The sequence below is a fragment of the Salvelinus fontinalis genome, chromosome 17 (assembly GCF_029448725.1).
Source record: "Salvelinus fontinalis isolate EN_2023a chromosome 17, ASM2944872v1, whole genome shotgun sequence".
Classification (NCBI taxonomy): domain Eukaryota; kingdom Metazoa; phylum Chordata; class Actinopteri; order Salmoniformes; family Salmonidae; genus Salvelinus; species Salvelinus fontinalis.
In genome coordinates this window covers 15,321,306-15,344,361 of record NC_074681.1, presented here as the reverse complement: position 1 = coordinate 15,344,361, position 23,056 = coordinate 15,321,306, and the positions used below count along the sequence as shown (strand labels likewise).

General features: G+C 43.3%; 1 protein-coding gene across 4 annotated transcripts in view; it reads right to left on the bottom strand.

Annotated features, from left to right (window-relative positions):
• mmp16b (matrix metallopeptidase 16b (membrane-inserted)) overlaps window positions 1-23,056 on the bottom strand; it is a 43,984-nt gene that overhangs the window by 7,961 nt on the left and 12,967 nt on the right. The window contains exons 3-9 of one of the 4 annotated variants that reach the window (XM_055866276.1): window positions 22,805-22,819; window positions 17,721-17,837; window positions 15,441-15,607; window positions 14,673-14,810; window positions 2,462-2,623; window positions 1,966-2,183; window positions 1,582-1,720 (exon numbers count right to left, since the gene is read on the bottom strand). In XM_055866276.1, coding sequence (XP_055722251.1) covers window positions 1,582-1,720; window positions 1,966-2,183; window positions 2,462-2,623; window positions 14,673-14,810; window positions 15,441-15,607; window positions 17,721-17,837; window positions 22,805-22,819 — 956 coding nt within the window. Of the gene's footprint in view, window positions 1-1,581; window positions 1,721-1,965; window positions 2,184-2,443; window positions 2,624-14,672; window positions 14,811-15,440; window positions 15,608-17,720; window positions 17,838-22,804; window positions 22,820-23,056 lie in introns of all 4 variants that reach the window. The other 3 variants (XM_055866274.1, XM_055866275.1, XM_055866277.1) reach the window with 3 other exon arrangements.

Here is a 23,056-nt window from a genome sequence, read left to right as displayed (position 1 = left end):
TACTCTACAGTAGTTTTATTATAGTGGATACGGTAAGGGGCAACTATAACGTTGTGCGTAAGTCCAGTCCAGCAAGTAGCTCCTCCACCAGGGAATAAATAAAGCATGAGACTCTTTGTGATCCTGCTGGAGGACAGATGTCATGTCAATCTGCCTGATGGAGGGAAGGAGGGATGGAGGAGGGGCTGAACTCTCACCCGTTATTATACAGTACAGTATCATACAGAACAAAATGGATGCTATTTAGAACATACAAGCAATATTTCTACTAATTGAAGTGGCATTCTCTTGTTTACTTATTAATACATTATAAAAAACAACAACAAAAAAACACACACAAATCTAGTTGTTTCAACTAATTATTATTAAGTAACTGGTTCCACGGCCCTTTTTTTGGTTTACCCAACTTTTTGGTGTAAGTTTAACTTGAATGTTAGGTCGCCCAACATGAGAAAACATACGCAAAAATTCGGTCCACTTTAAATGATGTGTTTGCTCAATTTGTCTCATATGTTCATTCAACTAGAGATTTATATTTTTGGCATCTTACAAAAAAAATATGTGGAACTAGTTACACAGCGCTTTTAACATACAATGTTTTCAATTGACATATTTGACACACGTTGACATACACGATTACATTTTGTATGTTCATTTATACAGTACTTAGTATTCAACATGTCCTCACCTGTGATTTGAACTCACAACCTCTTGGTGCTGTCATTCCGATCTTCCTGCAACGCCACGATGTCTGTGTCAATTATCAGTTCATCTGACTATTCTCTCATCATTCATTTGATATACTTATTTAAGCCATTTTAGGTTTTTCTGTACAGTTGTCTAGTGTTGGTGGGGAATATTACTTTGTTTTAATGATATCCATTAACCGCTATGATAAATATAATCATTTTTTCTTGAGTGAACTTTTAACAGAACTGAGATTTACTTTGAAGTGCAAAGTGTAGCAATACAAGTGAAAGCAATCACTGACACAGACATGGATGTCGTAGCAGGAAGATCGGAATGACATCAACCTTGAGGTTGCGAATTCCAATTCCAGGTGAGGACATGTTGAATACGAATTACTGTATAAATGAACATGCACAATGTAATCATGTTTGTCAACGTGTGTTAAGTTAAAAGCACTGTGTGTGTAACTAGTTCCAAAGCATTTTCTGACATTTCTGCCAAAATAATAATTTCTAGTTGAATGAAGATTTGAGACAAATTGAGAAAACACAAAAATTAAGTTGACTTAAATTTTGTCAACGTTATCTCATGTTGGAACTAAAAATGTTAAATTCTGGTAACACTTTGACCAAAAAGTTGAGTAAACAAAAACATTTATTTTATTTTTTTACAGTGTAAAAATGACACTGTTTGTGATGACCACAAACAAAATACTTTGCTCTGTCTTTCTCTCTAAATTGCTCTCCTCTAACGAACCTTCAAACCTAATGCTACTTTCTGTTGATACAAGAGCTAGCATAAGCTCCATTTCATCTCCTCCATCTCTCTTTCTCTCCCCCCTCTCTCTCATTCTCATCTCTCCTCCATCTCTCATTCATCTCCTTCTCTCACCTTTGAAGAAGACAAACTTCCCCTCGCTGTTTTCGTAGACGGCGTCGATCTTGGCGGGCAGGCCTCTCCAGAAGAAGTTGATCTCCATAGGGTAGCCAGGGACCACCGAGTTGTCCCTCACCCTCCAGAACCACTGGTCCTACACACATGTAGACAAAAACACATGATCTGTTTCATCATATTCATCCCCTTCTCTCTACTGTAGTATTACCTAAACTCTGAAATTTGCTTTGTTGTCTAATACCAGGAGTGATTGATTCCACTGAAACCCTTCAGTGCCCATCTCTACCTCCTCATGCAAACATACCTTTTTAACACTGTGTTCATGAGATTATATAGGTTAGACAAGGATACATCATACAGTATCTGTACATGCCAACCTACCTTGAATACGAACAGCTCCTGTCTGAGGATGGCCAGGGTGTTGAAGCCTCCGTCACAGATGTTGGGTTTGGCGTTGGGGTTGGAGGGTTTTGCGCCCTGAGGAGGGCGGTGGGGCCGGACCTGGCGGTCGTGCTTACGGGGTTCCGAGGGGGGGTGGAAGCGTGGTGGAGGGGCCGTGGGTGGGGCTCTGGTGGGCTGGGCGGACCTGTCTGGTGGACCTGGAGATGAATGGGACACATTAGCCTAGCCAGCTAACTAGATAAGGGCATCAAAAAATAACATTATCATTGTAATTATTTTGTCATTGAACATTATCATTGAACATGATCATTTAACATTTGTTCCTTCAATGAAAACAATGAAACTCGTTTAAAAAAACATGTACACAAGACAAATATTAACATACTACTTGGTTTAGTGTACTGAACAGATATTGAGGGCATGCTTATAATATAATAAAATGTAGGAAATTCAGTACCATAGATAGACACAGTACCATAGATTTTCTGGATGCCCTGAAGGTCATCGTGAGGTAGTTTAAAGTTCTCTGTGTCCATGTACTGATAGAAGGGAGCCATGATGGCTGTGGGGTCGTTGGAGTGCTCCAGGCCAAGGGCATGACCCAGCTCATGGACTGCCACCAGGAACAGGTCATTACCTGGGAAGGGCGATAGAGACTATGGATTAGAAACACGCATGCACACACCACAGGAGGTTGGTGGCACCTTACTTGGTGAAAGGACATGCACGTGGTAATGACTGGAGCGGAATAGGTGGAATGGTATCAAATACATCAAACACAAGGTTAGAAAGAGGTTATTGAGGCTGGGAGATGTCTTCAGGAGCCACAGCTTACACTATGCCCAGAGCATTGGAACACTCATCATGTCCTGCTATACAACACACACACACACACACACACACACACACACACACACACACACACACACACACACACACACACACACACACACACACACACACACACACACACACACACACACACACACACACACACACACACACACACGACTCCATGGTAGTGTCAGCATTCAGTGTAATAATAGTGTCAGGTTGATTTTGTGTTAGCTTTGGAAAAATCTACAACATACAGTTTCTCTCTATAGCATGTGACTGAAGATATCCCCGGGAGGTGGCTGCCCTTAACAACATGATATCTAATCCAGCCAGGAGCACAGAGATCCAGGAGCATGGAGATCTAAGGGCACGTAGACCCAGGAGCACGGAGAGCCAGGAGCACAGAGAGCCAGGAGCACAGAGAGCCAGGAGCACAGAGAGCCAGGAGCACAGAGAGCCAGGAGCACAGAGATCCAGGAGCACAGAGAGCCAGGAGCACAGAGATCCAGGAGCACAGAGAGCCAGGAGCACAGAGAGCCAGGAGCACAGAGAGCCAGGAGCACGGAGAGCCAGAAGCACAGAGAGCCAGGAGCACAGAGAGCCAGGAGCACAGAGATCCAGGAGCATAGCGATCCAGGAGCAAAGAGATCCAGCTATGATTTTACACCCTTTAAAGTATTTGATTTACAAACACAAGCTGAGTCAAAGGGTTGAACCATATATATTGACAGGCAGGCGGCCTAGGAGGGGAGTGTCTATCTAAGTGGCAGTGTTGTGCCGTGCACATATCCATTCTGGCTGCCCTGGATGCGGTTAGTGCTTCCTGACGGGCCTCTGGCTTTGACAGCCCTCTAGATGTGCTGTCCCGCAGGCTTCACTAACAGCAGTCAGAGCAGAGCAGGTTGGCAGCAGGGTAATTAAAGTAAAGTGCTGCCTGACGGTGGATGGATGGAGGCCGACAGGGCTGAGAGAGGGATCTGATTACCGTCTTCAAGCTGCACCTCTCCAGGGCTGCAGGCTGGATCCACCCTCCACCCTGCCCTACCCTGCAGCTACGGTACAATACACTCCCTCACCATAACACAGTAGAAATGTGAGTGTTTATTCTTGTGGCAGGGATAGGCTCTGCACTATGACCTGGGCCCAGATTCACAAAACACAACTTACTCAAAAACGTAAGAAGCTTCTTAAGAAAAAACGAAGTTCATAAGTGCAATTCCTCAACAATATCTTAAGATTTCACAATTTTCTTACAAACTTCTCGAATATCTTCTTACAAAATTATTAGCCATCTTCTTAAAAATTGTCACGTATACTCCCTCTCCGGCCTCTAGGTCATCAGGCTGCTGATTATCCCGCACACGTGTCACCATCTTCAAGCGCACCACCGCCTCATGACACTCCACACCCAGGTGGTAAGGGTAGGTAACAACACATCCGCTACGCTGATCCTCAACACAGGGGCCCCTCAGGGATGCGTGCTCAGCCCCCTCCTGTATTCCCTGTTCACTCATGACTGCATGGCCAGGCACGACTCCAACACCATCATTAAATTTGCCGATGACACAACAGTGGTAGGCCTGATTACCGACAACAACGAGACAGCCTATTGAGAGGAGGTCAGAGACCTGGCCGTGTGGTGCCAGGACAACAACCTCTCCCTCAACGTGATCAAGACAAAGGTGATGATTGTGGACTACAGGAAAAGGAGTACCGAGCACGCCCCCATTCTCATCGATGGGGCTGCAGTGGAGCAGGTTGAGAGCTTCAAGTTCCTTGATGTCCACATCACCAACAAACAATCATGGTCCAAGCACACCATGACAGTCATGAAGCGGGCACGACAAAACCTATTCCCCCTCAGGAGACTGAAAAGATTTGGCATGGGTCCTCAGATCCTTAAAAGGTTCTACAGCTGCACCATCGAGAGCATCCTGACTGGTTGCATCACTGCCTGGTATGGCAACTGCTCGGCCTCCGACCGCAAGTCACTACAGAGGGTAGTGCGAATGTCCCAGTACATCACCGGGGCCAAGCTTCCTGCCATCCAGGACCTCTATACCAGACGGTGTCAGAAGAAGGCCCTAAAAATTGTCAAAGACTCCAGCCACCCTAGTCATAGACTGTTCTCTCTGCTACCACACGGCAAGCGGTACCGGAGCTAAAAATGTGGTTAGATTTTTTTTACACTCACCTGGACTCCATCACCTCCTTGATTATCTTCCCTATATCTGTCACTCCCTTTGGTTCTTTCCTCAGGTGTTATTGACTCTGTTTCATGTCGGTGCGTTGTTTGTGTTTCGTGTTTATTTATTAAAACACTCACTCCCTGTACTTGCTTCCCGACTCATAGCGCACTAGTTACAGAATAACACCTCACCTAAAGGAAGCATCAGGGAGGGTTTTTTGTTTTTGTGTCAATGTAAATGATATCGGGTCCGGGAGCCGCTACAGGCTCCCCTGCCTCAGCCGGCTCGTCGGGCCTTCATGCCTCAGCCGGATCGCCAGGCTCCCCTGCTTCCACCGGCTTGTCAGGTTCCCGTGCCCCAGCCAGCTCGACAGGTTCCCGCACCCCAGGTCGGCTCGACAGGTTCCCGCGCCCCAACCGCACGCGCACCAGCCAGCTCGACAGGTTCCCGCGCCCCAGCCGGCTCGACAAGTTCCCGCGCCCCGGCCGCCCGCGCCCCAGCCGGCTCGACAAGTTCCCGCGCCCTAGCCGGCTCGACAGGTTCCTGCACTTCAGCAGGGGTGACCGCTCCGCTCCTGATCCCCGGGCTCGTTCCCTTTGTCGGTGTCCTGCGGCTGGAGCCGCGCATCGGGGAGAGGGTACTGTTACGTATACTCCCTCTCCGGCCGCTAGGTCATCAGGCTGCTGATTATCCCGCACACCTGTCACCATCGTCAAGCGCACCAGCACCTTATGACACTCACCTGCACTCCATCACCTTCTTGATTATCTTCCCTATATTTGTCACTCCCCTTGGTTCGTTCCTCATGTGTTATTGACTCTGTTTCATGTTGGTGCATTGTTTGTGTTTCGTGTTTATTGTTTTGTTTATTTATTAAAACAGTCACTCCCTGTACTTGCTTCCCGACTCTCAGCGCACTCATTACAAAAATATTGTCGCTAGGCAACCAATTTAGCTTGCTATCTAGTATTTTTTTGTACAGCAATTATTGTTCTAAAACATGTTTTGGGGTTTAAAATAATCAATACTGAAACTTTCAGATGAAGTTTGTGAGTGACTTAGACATGTTAAATTGCTTTCATTAGCTTTTTATCTCACTGCCCTGAGTTTAAGACAAGGGTTTAGATAAAACACTCCCTAAAACACTTCTGCGAGCAGGCCTTTCTAATCGACCTGGCCCGGGTACCCTGGAAGGATATTGACCTCATCCCGTCAGTTGAGGATGCCTGGTCATTCTTTAAAAGTTACTTCCTCACCATATTAGACAAGCATGCTCCGTTCAAAAAATGCAGAACCAAGAACAGATATAGCCCTTGGTTCACTCCAGACCTGACTGCCCTCGACCAGCACAAAAACATCCTGTGGCGAACTGCAATAGCATCGAAGAGCCCCCGCGATATGCAACTGTTCAGGGAAGTCAGGAACCAATACACGCAGTCAGTCAGGAAAGCAAAGGCCAGCTTTTTCAAGCAGAAATTTGCATCCTGTAGCTCTAACTCCAAAAAGTTCTGGGATACTGTAAAGTCCATGGAAAACAAGAGCACCTCCTCCCAGCTGCCCACTGCACTGAGGCTAGATAACACGGTCACCACTGATAAGTCCGTGATAATCGAAAACTTCAACAAACATTTCTCAATGGCTGGCCATGCCTTCCACCTGGCGACTCCAACCTTGGCCAACAGCCCCGCCCCCCCCGCTACTACTCGCCCAAACCTCCCCAGCTTCTCCTTTACCCATATCCAGATAGCAGATGTTCTGAAAGAGCTGGAAAACCTGGACCCATACAAATCAGCTGGGCTTGACAATCTGGACCCCCTATTTCTGAAACTGTCCGCCGCCATTGTCGCACCCCCTATTACCAGCCTGTTCAACCTCTCCTTCGTATCATCTGAGATCCCCAAGGATTGGAAAGCTGCCGCTGTCATCCCCCTCTTCAAAGGGGGAGACACCCTGGACCCAAACTGTTACAGACCTATATCCATCCTGCCCTGCCTAGCTAAGGTCTTCGAAAGCCAAGTCAACAAACAGATCACTGACCATCTCGAATCCCACCGTACCTTCTCCGCTGTGCAATCCGGTTTCCGAGCCGGTCACGGGTGCACCTCAGCCACGCTCAAGGTACTAAACGATATCATAACCGCCATCGATAAAAGACATTACTGTGCAGCCGTCTTCATCGACCTGGCCAAGGCTTTCGACTCTGTCAATCACCATATTCTTATCGGCAGACTCAATAGCCTCGGTTTTTCTAATGACTGCCTTGCCTGGTTCACCAACTACTTTGCAGACAGAGTTCAGTGTGTCAAATCGGAGGGCATGTTGTCCGGTCCTCTTGCAGTCTCTATGGGGGTACCACAGGGTTCAATTCTCGGGCCGACTCTTTTCTCTGTATACATCAATGATGTTGCTCTTGCTGCGGGCGATTCCCTGATCCACCTCTACGCAGACGACACCATTCTGTATACTTCCGGCCCTTCCCTGGACACTGTGCTATCTAACCTCCAAACGAGCTTCAATGCCATACAACACTCCTTCCGTGGCCTCCAACTGCTCTTAAACGCTAGTAAAACCAAATGCATGCTTTTCAACCGTTCGCTGCCTGCACCCGCACGCCCGACTAGCATCACCACCCTGGACGGTTCCGACCTAGAATATGTGGACATCTATAAGTACCTAGGTGTCTGGCTAGACTGCAAACTCTCCTTCCAGACTCATATCAAACATCTCCAATCCAAAATCAAATCTAGAGTCGGCTTTCTATTCCGGAACAAAGCCTCCTTCACTCACGCCGCCAAACTTACCCTAGTAAAACTGACTATCCTACCGATCCTCGACTTCGGCGATGTCATCTACAAAATAGCTTCCAATACTCTACTCAGCAAACTGGATGCAGTTTATCACAGTGCCATCCGTTTTGTTACTAAAGCACCTTATACGACCCACCACTGCGACCTGTATGCCCTAGTCGGCTGGCCCTCGCTACATGTTCGTCGTCAGACCCACTGGCTCCAGGTCATCTACAAGGCTATGCTAGGTAAAGTGCCGCCTTATCTCAGTTCACTGGTCACGATGGCTACACCCACCCGTAGCACGCGCTCCAGCAGGTGTATCTCACTGATCATCCCTAAAGCCAAAACCTCATTTGGACGCCTTTCCTTCCAGTTCTCTGCTGCCTGCGACTGGAACGAATTGCAAAAATCTCTGAAGTTGGAGACTTTTATCTCCCTCAACAACTTTAAAAATCTGCTATCCGAGCAGCTAACCGATCGCTGCAGCTGTACATAGTCCATCTGTAAACTACCCACCCAATTTACCTACCTCACCCCCATACTGCTTTTATTTATTTACTTTTCTGCTCTTTTGCACACCAGTATCTCTTCTTGCACATGATCATCTGATGATTTATCACTCCAGTGTTAATCTGCTAAATTGTAATTATTCGATTTATTGCCTACCTCATGCCTTTTGCACACATTGTATATAGATTCTCTTTTTTCTACCATGTTATTGACTTGTTTATTGTTTACTCCATGTGTAACTCTGTGTTGTTGTCTGTTCACACTGCTATGCTTTATCTTGGCCAGGTCGCAGTTGCAAATGAGAACTTGTTCTCAACTAGCCTACCTGGTTAAATAAAGGTGAAATAAAAAATAAAAAAATAAAAAAATCTTGGAATTAAGAACATTTACAATAATCTAATTTCTTCTTCACTTTTTGCTTAAGAAGAAACATATTATATGTTAGATTTTTTGGGATTGCAATTTCAAAAATGTCCATAATATATCTGCAGTACTAGTGATACTTACCCACAGCGTATCACAACATGTCCTTTTTCCAAAGCTACATTCATCTGACAGACCTAACTTGAATGATTGTCCCTCTTTATTCAAAGTAAAGGCCTAGTCTATGATAGGCCTATTCATATTTGAATTAATATTTTGTTAATGCCTATACACTATAGAATAGATTCAGGTAATGCCCTCATTATACATTAATTTCAATTGATTACAATTATTTCTTAAATTCCCATCAGGCGTTATTGTCTCGGTTTCCATATTCAGACGCATTTATATTAAACTCTCAAACTGCTTCCTGACTCCCTGCATCCACATGACAAAATAACACCTCACCACATGGAAGCAGCAGTTGATCAAGACATCTCCCAGATGGAGATCCTAACTAGCTGGCTCAACTGGGGACAGGTATGGAAGAGGTCCTCTGTTCTTCAATGTCTCGGGCGGAGGATTCTCTCCTATGTGTCGACCCCTCGAGCCAGCATCTCGGCCCATCCAGCAGTTGATCCAGGTCAGCAAGGTCCGTTTGTCTCTCCCGGACAAATACGACGGGACTCCATCAAAATGCCGTGGCTTCCTACTCCAGTGCTCTCTCGATTTCGCTCATCAGATGGGAGCCCCCACCACTGAGAGGTGCAAGTTTGCCATGGTTATTTCTCTGCTGACTGGACGGCCATTGGAGTGGGCTAGAGCCATCTGGGAGAGAGGAGAAGAGGAGCTGGATTCATATGAGGGGTTCTTGGCTCTGTTCAGGGGGGTCTTCGACCATCCACTAGAGGGCAGAGATTGAGATGAGCACTTACTCCACCTACGGCAGGAAGGCCAGACAGCTGCAGCGTACGTCCTCACCTTCAGGACAGTGGCAGCATCCAACGGATGGAATGCACCCTATTCTGAAGAGGATTGCGCGAGGATATCCAGACGGAGTTGGTGTGCCCGAGATGACACCCTCTCCTTGGACACACTTATCGTGATGGCCATATGTCTGGATAACCTTCTGCGGGAGCGTCGGCACCACCATCACCTCTCTCCCTCCTTTGTTGACCAATCTGATTCAGAGCCTGAACTCATGAAGGTAGGGGCCAGGCGCCTCCCTGCGGCTGAGCGACACCGTCATAGACAGCTGGGGCTCTGTCCCTATTGTGGACAGGAGGGGCACCAGCTTCAGCAGAGTCCGATATGTCCCAGCCCGGGGTCCATAAGAGCAGAGGGAAGGTCCCATGATCATCTGTCTCCTGGGTTTGGCGTGAGTATTCCACCATCCTCACTTTCCACCAAACCCTTTCTAGTGTCTATCACTAGCTGGCTGTCCCACATATGTTGTATCTACTGTGGACTCCTGTGCCGCTGGGAATTTCAATGGCCAATCCCTCGCCGCCTCACTGAACATCAAATCAAAAATCAAATCAAACTTTATTTTCCACATGCACCGAATACAACAAGTGTAGACTTTACCATGAAATGCTGACTTACAAGCCCTTAACCAACAGTGCAGTTCAAGAAGAAGAAAATATTTACCAAGTAGGCTAAGATAAAAAGTAATAATAAAAAGTAACACAATAAGAATAACAATAACGAGGCTATATACAGGGGGCACCGGTACCGAGTCAGTGTGCAGGGGTACAGGCTAGTTGAGGTAATCTGTACATGTAGGTGTTCCTTTTGTCCAGGTGAGAAAGGGCAGTTTGGAGTGCGATTGAGATTGCGTCATCTGTGGATCTGCGAATTGGAGTGGGTTTAGGGTGTCTGGGAAGATACTGTTGATGTAATCCAAGACCAGCCTTTCAAAGCACTTCATGGCTACCGACATGAGTGCCACGTGGCGGTAATCATTTAGGCAGATTACCTTCGCTTCCTTGGGCACAGGGACTATGGTGGTCTGCTTGAAACATGTAGATATTTCAGACTCGGTCAGGGAGAGGTTGAAAATGTCAGTGAGGACACTTTACAGTTCGCCACGCAACTTTGAGTACACTTCCTGGTAATCCGTCTAGCCTAGCGTCTTTGTGAATTTTGACCTGTTTGAAGGTTTTGTTCACATCGGCTACCGAGAGCGTTATCACACAGTCATCCAGAACAGCTGGTGCTCTCATGCATGCTTCAGTGTTGCTTGCCTCGAAGCGAACATAAAAGGCATTTAGCTCGTCTGGTAGGCTCGCGTCACTGGGCAGCTCGCATCTGGGTTTCCCTTTGTAACATCCCCTCATGCCCTCTTTCCTCTACATTTCTGGTTCAAGCGTTGGCTGGTCGACCTCTGGGATACGGGAATGTCACACATCACAGCACCACTCACCCTCACTGTGAGACGTATGCATCAGGAAAGCCTTCCCTTCCTCATCAACAGCTGTCACGTTTACTCCTGCTCCTCCCCTCTGGTGTTCGACTTCGCCGGTTTACTAACCACCAGTCCTGGCAACCCTTCATTACGCACACCTGTGCCTCATCATCAGGCACACCTGGACCTTATCACTTCCCTGATTACTCCCCCTATATATAGCACTTAGTTGTTATTTCCCATCAGGCATTATTGTCTGTTACAAGTTCAGATGCATTCCTTGTTTTTGTATTATTACGTGTTCATTAATATTAAACTCTCCAACTGCACCTGCTTCCTGACTCCCTGCATCTACATTACAGATTGTCCCTCTTTATATACAGCAGCCTATTCTCCTATAAAGTGTGTTTATGATAGGCCTTTTAATGTGTATTTTATTTTTGTTAAAGCCTAGTAAGGCTGAATTGAAGTAATTCAATCATTATACATTTTGTCAAAACTTTTTTATTAGAAAAAACATAGGATATTGTATTCTATTATACACATGCTAATAATGCTGTTATTGGTGTTAATCAGAGATGTTCAGAATAAAGAAACTGTCACAAGATATGCTGTCCATTGCATTTCATTTGGCATGATTATAACTAACATTGTAACATCTGCATTCTTTTTCAAAATAACACAGGTAGGATTTCCTAGCATAGGATTTCGTTTGGAATAATATAACTCTTGGAAGCCTACATTTGGCCTAGCGCTTGCACAGGTGTGTTGGAAAATGTGGTAAAGTACTCATTTATTCATTCTCCACTATTTATAAAAAACCCTCACTTGGTGTCAAATTTTTTTTTTTTGGGGGGGGGGGGGGGTTGCTCGCCTCACTTTTCTAGAAACAAATTCTGTTAAACAGTAAATCAACTTTGTCCATCCTAAACTGAAATTGAGCAAAGAGTGTAGAATTTTAGCAACCAGGAAATTACAAAGCGATTTACACTAGTTAACTCAGCCACAAAGTCAGATCCGCTTTCCCATTTTGACAACAGATGCCACTATGGCGGGAAAAATCAGTAGGTGAATATCACAGCGTATCAAAACACTGGCTGCTAAGTAATACTGTGAAACACTATCATTCCACTATTAGCGTCAAATACATGTAGAGTACCAGTCAAAAGTTTAAACACACTGACTCTTTGACTATTTTCTATCAAAACTATGAAATAACACATATAGAATCATGTAGTAACCAAAAACATGTTTAACTCCCGAGTGGTGCAGCAGTCTAAGGCACTGCATCTCATTGCTAGATGCGTCACTACAGACAACTTGGTTCGAATCCAGGCTGTATCACAACCGGCCATGATTGGGAGTCCCATAGGGCGGCGCACAATTGGCCCAGCGTCGTCCAGGTTTGGCCGGTGTAGGCCGTCATTGTAAATACGAATTTATTCATAACTGACTTGCCTAAAGGTAAACATGTATTTTTTTATTTTTTAAACAAATCAAAATGTATTTTATTTTTGAGATTCTTCAAAGTAGCCACCCTTTGCTTTGATGACAGCGTTGCACACTCTTGGCATTCTTTCAACCAGCTTCATGAGGTAGTCACATGGAATGCATTTCAATTAACACGTGTGTCTTGTTAAAAGTTAATTTGTGGAATTCCTTTCCTTCTTAATGAGTTTGAGCCAATCAGTTGTGTTGTGACAAGGTAGGGGTGGTATACAGAAGATAGCTCAGTCAGGACTATATTTGTGAAAAGTCCATATTATGGCAAGAACATCTCAAATAAGCAAAGAGAAATGACAGTCCATCATTACTTTAAGACATGAAGGTCAGTCAATTCGGAACATTTCAAGAAACTGAAAGTTTCTTCAAGTGCGTTAGCAAAAACCATCAAGCGCTATGATGAAACTGGCTCTCATGATGACCGCCACAAGGAAGGAAGACCCAGAGTTACCTCTGCTGCAGAGGATAAGTTCATTAGAGTTACCAGCCTCAGAAATTGCAACCCAAATAAATGCTTCACAGAGTTCAAGTAACAGACACATCTCAACATCAACTGTTCAGAGGAGACTGCGTAAATCAGGCTTTCTGTCACTCCCTGATCTGTTTCACCTGTCCTTGTGCTTGTCTCCACCCCCTCCAGGTGTCGCTTATTATCCCTGGCGTTTTTTGTCTCAGCTCCTGCTTTTCAAAGTCTCTCTTTTCTCGCCCTCTTGGTTTTGACCCTTGCCTGTCCTGACTCTGAGCTCGCCTGTCTGACCACGAGCCTGCCTATCGTCTTGTACTGTTTGGACTTTGACCTGGTTACTGAACCCCTGCTGGCCCTGACCTCAAGCTTGCCTATCGTCTTGTACCGTTTGGACTCTGACCTGGTTTAGAAACTCTTGCTTGTATCCAACCTGCCTTTTGCCTACCCCTTTTGCTATAATAAATAAACTTAGCTCAACCATCTGCCTCCTGTGTCTGCATTTGGGTCTCGCCTTGTGCCCTTATACCTTATACCTTCGTGGTCGAATTGCTGCAAAGATACCACTACTAAAGGACATCAATAATAAGAAGAGACTTGCTTGGGTCAAGAAACATGAGCAATGGACATTAGACTGATGGAAATCTGTCTTATGGTCTGATGAGTCCAAATTTGAGATTTTTAGTTCCAACCGCCGTGTCTTCGTGAGACGCAGAGTAGGTTAACGGATGATCTCCGCTTGTGTGGTTCCCACCCTGAAGCATGGAGGAGGTGTGATGGTGTGGGGGTGCTTTGCTGGTGACACTGTCTATGATTTATTTAGACTTCCAGGCACACTTAACCAGCTTGGCTACCACAGCATTCTGCAGCGATACGCCATCCCATCTGGTTTGCGCTTAGTGGGACTATCATTTGATTTTCGACAGGAAAATGACCCAACACTTCCAGGCTGTGTAAGGGATATTTGACCAAGAAGGAGAGTGATAGAGTGCAGCAAACAGATGACCTGGCCTCCACAATCACCTGACCTCAACTCAATTGAGATGGTTTGGGATGAGTTGGACTGCAGAGTGATGGAAAAGCAGCCAACAAGTGCTCAGCATATGTGAGAACTCCTTCAATTGTTGGAAAAGCATTCCAGGTGAAGCTGGTTGTGAGAATGCCAAGAGTGTGCAAAGCTGTCATCAAGGTAAAAGGTGGCTACTTTGAATGATCTAAAATAGATTTTTATTTGTTGAACACTTTTTTGGTTACTACATGATTCCATATGTGTTATTTCATAGTGTTGATGTCTTCACTATTATTCTACAATATAGAAAATAGTAAAAATAAAGAAAACCCTTGAATGAGTAGGTGTGTCCAAACTTTTGGCTGGTACTGTATAGTATTGACATTTTCAGAAATTACAATGCAAAAAATGTGTCGCACCTTTTAAGAAGAAATTTCTTAACGTTTTGTGAATCTGGGCCCTTGTGCTGTGCAATTCAGCATGATCAAATGCAGACTGTATATATTTGTTTTCTTCTATGGCATTAGTCTTTGATATGATTCTCTCACAACCATATTCCTTTTTCCATCTGTTCCTCTCTCTCTCTCTCTCTAACACCCACACCTCCATCTCTCACCGTCATGGTTGGGGTTCCCTAGGGTCCAGGGTTCATCTGAGTCAAAGTGGGTGTCCCCTCCAATCCCAGGGCCCGGGAAGTAGGCGTGGGCTAGGAACCCCCCCTCGCCGTCGAAGGGTGAGCTGTCACCGTGGAAACCTTAGGTGAGATCAATTTATTTTAACTTCAAAGTTTACATTAGGAAAACGGAATTAGGGCAACAGACATACACTGAGTACCCAAAACATTAGGAACACCTGCTCTTTCCATGACATAGACTGACCAGGTGAATCCAGGTGAAAGTTATGTTCCCATATTAATGTCACTTGCTAAATCCACTTCAATCAGTGTTGATGAAGGAAAGGAGACAGGTTAAATAAGGATTGTTAAGCCTTGAGACATTTGAGACATTGTGTATGTGTGCCATTCAGAGGGTGAATGGGCAAGACAAAAGATTTTAGTGCATTTGAACGGGGTATGGTGGTATGTTCCAGGCGCACCAGTTTGAGTGTGTCAAGAACCGCAACGCTGTTGGAATTTTCACGCTCAACATTTTTCTGTGTGTATCAAGAATGGGAAGCATTGTAGGAAGAATTGGAATCAACATGGGCCAACATCCCTGTGGAACACTTTTGACACCTTGTAAAGTCCACATCCCGATGAATTGAGGCTGTTCGGAGGGCAAAACGGGGTGCAACTCAATATTAGGAACGTGTTCCTAATGTTTTGTACACTCAGTGTTGTTTCAGATAGTTTCCTCTCTCCAGCACCATTCCATACAACTCTCACCTGAGGCGAAGATGATGGTAATGTCCACATCCCGCCGGCCGCTCTCCAGGGCGCTGTAAGGGACAGCCTCGAAGCGGAGCGGCGTCACCCCTTGCCACACATCAAACGCACGCCGGATGGCATCGTGGGTCTCCCTGGCGCCCACTTTGGGAGTGACGTTCTTTATGCTGAGGGAGGAAGAGGAGGTGAGTCAATTAAGAACATATTTGTATTTACATCGACAGCATGTTTTTACAATAAAGACCTCGTCTCCGATTCACAAAACACTTCTTATGCAACAATTAAGAAACTTCTTAAGAATAAAAATAAGAAGTTCATGGGATAATTTGTAAGTGCAATTCCTCAACAATATCTTAAGATTTAATAATTTTCTTATGAACTTCTCAAATATCGTCTTACGAGTCCCCCCCATATTCTGAAATTGCATTTCCCCCACAGTTTTATCATTGGAATGTGATACAAAACAAGGAAACGGTGTGCTTTAGGACCATGCGGATGCCTCCGAGCGGTCGGGTAGACTATTTGGAGTGTTTATCCATCTAGATAATTATGTCCCCCCCCACTTCTAAAACCAAAGTTGCGCCCCTGCTTCTTAAAATGTGTGTTGCTAGGCAACCAATTTAGCTAGCTATCAAGCTATAATTGGCAATCATGTTAGCATATTTCCTACTAAGATTACTGTTCTAAAACATGTTCTTGGGTTTAAAATAATCAATACTGAAACTTTCAGAGTTTGTGAGTGAATTAACATGTTCAATTGCTTTCATGAGCTTATTCTCTCACTGCCATGAATTTAAGAAAAGGATTTAGCCATCTTGGAATTAAAAAGATTTACAAGAATCTAATTTCTTCTTCACATTTTGCCTAAGAAGAAACATATGATATATGTAAGATTTTTTGGGATTGCAATTTCTGAAAATGTCCATAATATATCTTCAGTAATAGTGATACTTATCAAACAAATCCCTCCCCACCACCATTTTAAGAATCAGATTTTTGAAACATAAGAAATAGAGCAAGAACATTTCCAATAACCTTTTTGAGGAATAGCAACTTTGCTTAACTTGATAACTCTAAACTTAAGGAAAAAATAGCAGTGAAGAAGTGTATTCTTAGGTTTTGTGAATCTGGGATTTGATGTTATGGGACAGATAGAGACAAAATATAAAAGAGTGGAAAACAGATTGTGTGATCCATCCTGGGTGGGGGGTGGGGGGGGGGGTGGGGGGGGTATTGTAGGGTTGGATGGTACCACCAGTTAGACAAGAGCCATTGTGCACTGGTAAGACAATATAAGACATTGACAATAATTGGAAGAAAATATTTAACACCTTGCTACATTTCACATCATTAAAATGAAGCTTTAGCACAAAGCAGCCCCCCACAAAAACAGTATTTTAAATATAGAAAAAAAGACAGAAGCACATATCTGCCCAAATTCAAACCACCTCTCCCACTATTGCCTGGGGAGAATATTCTCTAAAATGGATGATGAGGCACTCTAAAAGTTTAACTTTTAAACTATTCCAACAAGCCCAGCAGCTTTCAGTGCACTTTTAACATAGCTGTTGTTATCAGTCGTTTGCAGATGGCGAGAGAGAGAGAAATCTTCTTCTCCTCGTTTTCTCTCCCCAACTCATTTTTACAGAGCGAGTGCAGCCAGACAGCACAGCCAAGCAGACTGACATTCCATTAGAAGAGGTGCCTCATCAATTCACATGCAAGAAGGAAGGAAGGATTTGAATAAATTGACAGAGTTATCATCTCTGACGGCTGTAACCTGTCAATTTCCCACTGCGCTGGGGAGGACCCGTTATCCTGCTCTCTCAGACCCCATTAGTAATCACGCATGATACGATGGGGAATTTGAATATTTTGGTTAAGATTATTGGATGATTTACATAGAGGATCTTAGAGAGAATTGGACGAGAGAAAAGTTGTCCTTGTCCTCGATCATCCTTGCTATTAAAATGAAGTAGTTTGTCTGCTGGTATTCTTAAAATGCAAACAAAAGTTAACTGCAAAGGAATGCAAAGAAGAGGTTGAAAAACACATCCCATAACTTTTTGTTCTGTTCTCTGACTTGACTTCTATTTACACACAAAATGTTATTCTGTGTAAATCAATGTGTGTGTGTGCCCGTATGTGCTGTATCCAAGGAAATGCAGAGGGCATATGAGACCAAGGAGAAAGAGAGTGAAAGAGAGAGTGAGAGCACAAATGAATAGCTACACTGACAAACACGGAACCCTATAATAATAGTTGACTAACGTCGCTCACCTGTAGGTGATGTGTGTTCGTTGCCACTTCTGCCCCGTCAGTGCGTACCTCCTCTTCCGCGACCTCGAGTTGCCTTTTAGTTTGTCTGGATTCCCACACCTCGGCCTTTTCATCCAACTAAGAAGGAGGGAGGAAGTGGAGGTTGAAGAGAAGGAAAAAGAATGGATGGGGGACAACAAGAGTTGGTTAGATAAGGACATGAATGAGGTGACACATATACCTACAGGATGTTTAACTGGTTATATTTGATGCCACAACAAGCACTACTCTGAACTAGAATACCCTACATAATGCCTTACATACTGCAGTTCAGTGGACAATGAGATAAGTGGTTCCCACTGTAAAATAGAGCTGCTTCCTACTACCCCTATTAACTATATAATGTACAGTATGTACCTTTTTCAAATGTATATTTCAGAAATAATCAACTAGATTCAGCCGTGGGCTGATTTTTTAAATTATTATTATTTTTTCTGGAGACGATGGTCAGGGGGCCGGAACATACAGTAATGACAAATAGTTTGTAGACCGCAAACTGACCGCAAGAAGCCAAAACAGATATAATATTTGACAAAGATCACATATCAAATCAAATTGTATGAGTCACATGTGTCAAATACAACAGGTGTAGACCTTAGTGAACTGCTTACTTACGAGCCCCTAACCAGCAATGCAGTTTAAAAAAACATATCTATATATACTGTATACAGTGGGGCAAAAAAGTATTTAGTCAGCCACCAATTGTGCAAGTTCTCCCACTTAAAAAGATGAGAGAGGCCTGTAATTTTCATCATAGGTACACTTCAACTATGACAGACAAAATTAGGAAAAAAAATCCAGAAAATCACATTGTAGGATTTTTAATGAATTTATTTGCAAATTATGGTGGAAAATAAGTATTTGGTCACCTACAAACAAGCAAGATTTCTGGCTCTCACAGACCTGTAACTTCTTCTTTAAGAGGCTCCTCTGTCCTCCACTCGTTACCTGTATTAATGGCACCTGTTTGAACTTGTTATCAGTATAAAAGACACCTGTCCACAACCTCAAACAGTCACACTCCAAACTCCACTATGGCCAAGAACAAAGAGCTGTCAAAGGACACCAGAAACAAAATTGTAGACCTGCACCAGGCTGGGAAGACTGAATCTACAATAGGTAAGCAGCTTGGTTTGAAGAAATCAACTGTGGGAGCAATTATTAGGAAATGGAAGACATACAAGACCACTGATAATCTCCCTCGATCTGGGGCTCCACGCAAGATCTCACCCCGTGGGGTCAAAATGATCACAAGAACGGTGAGCAAAAATCCCAGAACCACACGGGGGGACCTAGTGAATGACCTGCAGAGAGCTGGGACCAAAGTAACAAAGCCTACCATCAGTAACACACTACGCCACCAGGGACTCAAATCCTGCAGTGCCAGATGTGTCCCCCTGCTTAAGCCAGTACATGTCCAGGCCCGTCTGAAGTTTGCTAGAGAGCATTTGGATGATCCAGAAGAAGATTGGGAGAATGTCATATGGTCAGATGAAACCAAAATAGAACTTTTTGGTAAAAACTCAACTCGTCGTGTTTGAAGGACAAAGAATGCTGAGTTGCATACCTACTGTGAAGCATGGGGGTGGAAACATCATGCTTTGGGGCTGTTTTTCTGCAAAGGGACCAGGACGACTGATCCGTGTAAAGGAAATAATGAATGGGGCCATGTATAGTGAGATTTTGAGTGAAAACCTCCTTCCATCAGCAAGGGCATTGAAGATGAAACGTGGCTGGGTCTTTCAGCATGACAATGATCCCAAACACACCGCCCGGGCAACGAAGGAGTGGCTTCGTAAGAAGCATTTCAAGGTCCTGGAGTGGCCTAGCCAGTCTCCAGATCGCAACCCCATAGAAAATCTTTGGAGGGAGTTGAAAGTCTGTGTTGCCCAGCAACAGCGCCAAAACATCACTGCTCTAGAGGAGATCTGCATGGAGGAATGGGACAAAATACCAGCAACAGTGTGTGAAAATCTTGTGAAGACTTACAGAAAACGTTTGACCTCTGTCATTGCCAACAAAGGGTATATAACAAAGTATTGAGATAAACTTTTGTTATTGACCAAATACTTATTTTCCACCATAATTTGCAAATAAATTCATTAAAAATCCTACAATGTGATTTTCTGGATTTTTTTCCCCTCATTTTGTCTGTCATAGTTGAAGTGTATCTATAATGAAAATTACAGGCCTCTCTCATCTTTTTAAGTGGGAGAACTTGCACAATTGGTGGCTGACTAAATACTTTTTTTGCCCCATATGAATAAAAGTAACAAGTAATTAAAGAGCAGCAGTAAAATAACAATAGGGAGACTATATACAAGGGGGTACCGGTACAGATTCAATGTGCGGGGGTGTAACGGTCCTGACCTGTTTTATGTTGTTTTTGTATGTGTTTATGGTCAGGGCGTGTGTTTTGGGTGGGCAGTCTATGTTTTCTGTTTCTATGTTGGTTTTGGTGGCCTGGTATGGCTCTTAATTAGAGGCAGGTGTTTTGCGTTCTCCTCTAATTAAGAGTCATATTTAGGTAGGGTGTTCTCACTGTTTGTTTGTGGGTGATTGTCTCCTGTGTCGTCGAATGTATGTACCATACGGGACTGTTTGGCTGTTCGTTTATTTTGATGTAGTCTGTTTCCTGTCCGTGAGTTTTACGTTTAGTTATGTAAGTTTATGTTCAGGTTTCGTCTACGTTGTTTTCTTGTTTTGTATTTTGAAAGTGTTTTGTTTTCGTGTTGCCATCGTTTTCAAATAAAAGATGGCTTATTTCCCGAATGCTGCGTATTGGTCCACTGATCCTTCTCTCCTCTCCTCGTCCGAGGATGAGGAGAACGACAGTCTTTACAGGGGGCACCGGTTAGTCGAGATAATCTCTCTATTATGCCTGGGAATACTTTGGAACAGATTTACAAAATGTAAATGCCTTGGAGCTGGTTTTCTGGGGGTTTTATTGTCCAACAATAAAACAAACAAAAAAAGGTACGTATAAAATTTGGGCTCAAAACTTTGGGGGCAAATAAAATCACCTGTGGGCCGCCATTTGGGGAACTTGGTATATATATTACATTTTTGAGTGCCAAACAAAAACATTTGAAGTTTCATTCCAAAACGCGATATATGCATTTTCACACATATTTTGAGATAGAGCTGCAAGGTAATATTATTTTAGAGAGACAAATAATCATGTTTTGTGTTAAACGCTATAAACCCACCCCAAACAACAGAACTTCAATATAAAAATGATCCTGATTGGGTTTTAGACAGTATCGATACATAAATAAATATAAAAAAACTCAATTTGTATTTAAGGAATAATAAGGACATTGAAAGTCTGTTGCAATTCATTTGCCGGTGAAAGATGGATTGATTCTTATTGTCGGAGTGACACAGCCCGCTGTTTGTTTGCAGACAGTAGCCTATTGTTTCCCATTAGTGAATCTTGGCTCTCTCCTTTTGTTTAGAAAGTTTCTATGGGCCAACAGGAATAGATATCACAGGCTTCAAACTGTCAAAGGGATCCATAACAAAAAAGTCCACGACACTCAAGAGCTCAAAGCTTACGTAACGCTAGGTAGCACGGGAACAGCTGAGAGTGACAGAGGTCTATGACAGCATCTGGCTGACTAAGCCACGGGTTAGCCTAAATGAATAAGATAAGGTTCTGATTATATTCCTAAGTGTGGCAAAAATATTTAGGGAAACCTAAACCTTTGGGATTGGTGTGTCCCCCACGGGACGGTTGAGCTAACGTAGGCTAATGTGATTAGCATGAGATTGTAAATAACTAGAACATTTCCCAGGACATAGACATATCTGGTATAGGCAGAAAGCTTAAATTCTTGTTAATCTAACTGCACTGTCCAATTTACAGTAGCTATTACAGCGAAAGAATACCATGCTATTGTTTGAGGAGAATGCACAGTATTGAACTTGAAAATGTATTAATAAACCAATTAGGCACATTTGGGCAGTCTTGATATAACATTTTGAACAGAAATGCAATGGTTCATTGAATCAGTCTAAAACTTTGCACATACAATGCTGCCATTTAGTGGTCAAAATCTAAATTGCACCTAACCTGGAATAGTACATTATGGACTTTCTCTTTGCATTTCAAAGATGATGGGGGACGCATGTTTTTTTCTTTGTATTATATTTTTACCAGATCTAATGTGTTATATTCTCCTACATTCATTTCACATTTCCACAAACTTCAAAGTGTTTCCTTTCAAATGGTATTCATAATATGCATATCATTGCTTCAGGTCCTGAGCTACAGGCAGTTAGACTTGGGTATGTCATTTTAGGCTAACATTTTGTTTTAAAGGGTTCAATCCTTAAGAGGGTAACTGAACAGACAAATATAATGGACATGATTGGCTAAATGACTGACTTTTGCGCCAGCGACAAAAATCTGGACAGGGGATAAAGATAGAAGCATTTTTAAATTGTTCTAATTCTAGATATTCAGTTACATAGCCTTTTTTCTTTTTTTTTACATTGCTGCCATATAATTTTGAAGTATCATGTAAAGGCATCATAATGCTAATTCTGTTCAAGGGAGCTAACATAGCTGCCATAGAATGTTGTAGTGTCATGTCAATGTATCCTACTGAAGAAACGTCCCATCTCTCTAAACACATGGCTCTGGTATGAAACAAGTGTGTCGGATATCTTATTTAGCAAAAAACTCATTCTAAAGCACACCTAAAGTAAATGTTCCAGAAGTATGAAAACAGACATAATTAACCCACATAGAAAGGGAACCATAAGCATTCAATTCAGATGAAAAAATGCAAATGTACATTTTTCCTTTATCACGTTTTGAAAATAAACCCTTTCATATTATAGTACTCCACAAAAGTGAATGTATTACCATAAAAATGTGACATCTAGTTGAACTAAATGGTTCTTTCCATTCTGAGAAAAAGTGGTGAGACTGAGTGTTGGCCAGGCTAGAGCTTCAATGACTGATCTATTTCCATTCAAACCCATGCAACACATGGAATACTGTGCTCACACATGACATGTAAAATATAGAGCCTCACCTTAGTGTGATATCACTTCATCAATTAAGCAAGAAGGGGAAGAATGAAAAGTGTTAAAATCTCACTTGGCACTGGGCTGCTGGTTAGAGGTCAAATCAAAACAAATGTTATTTGTCACATACACATGGTTAGCAGATGTTAATGTAAGTGTAGTGAAATGTTTGTGCTTCTAGTTTCGACAGTGGTGTTGGAGCTAATTCGTGTTAATAAGTGTAGTCTACAGATATTTATCATTGGTGATAATTACTTTTT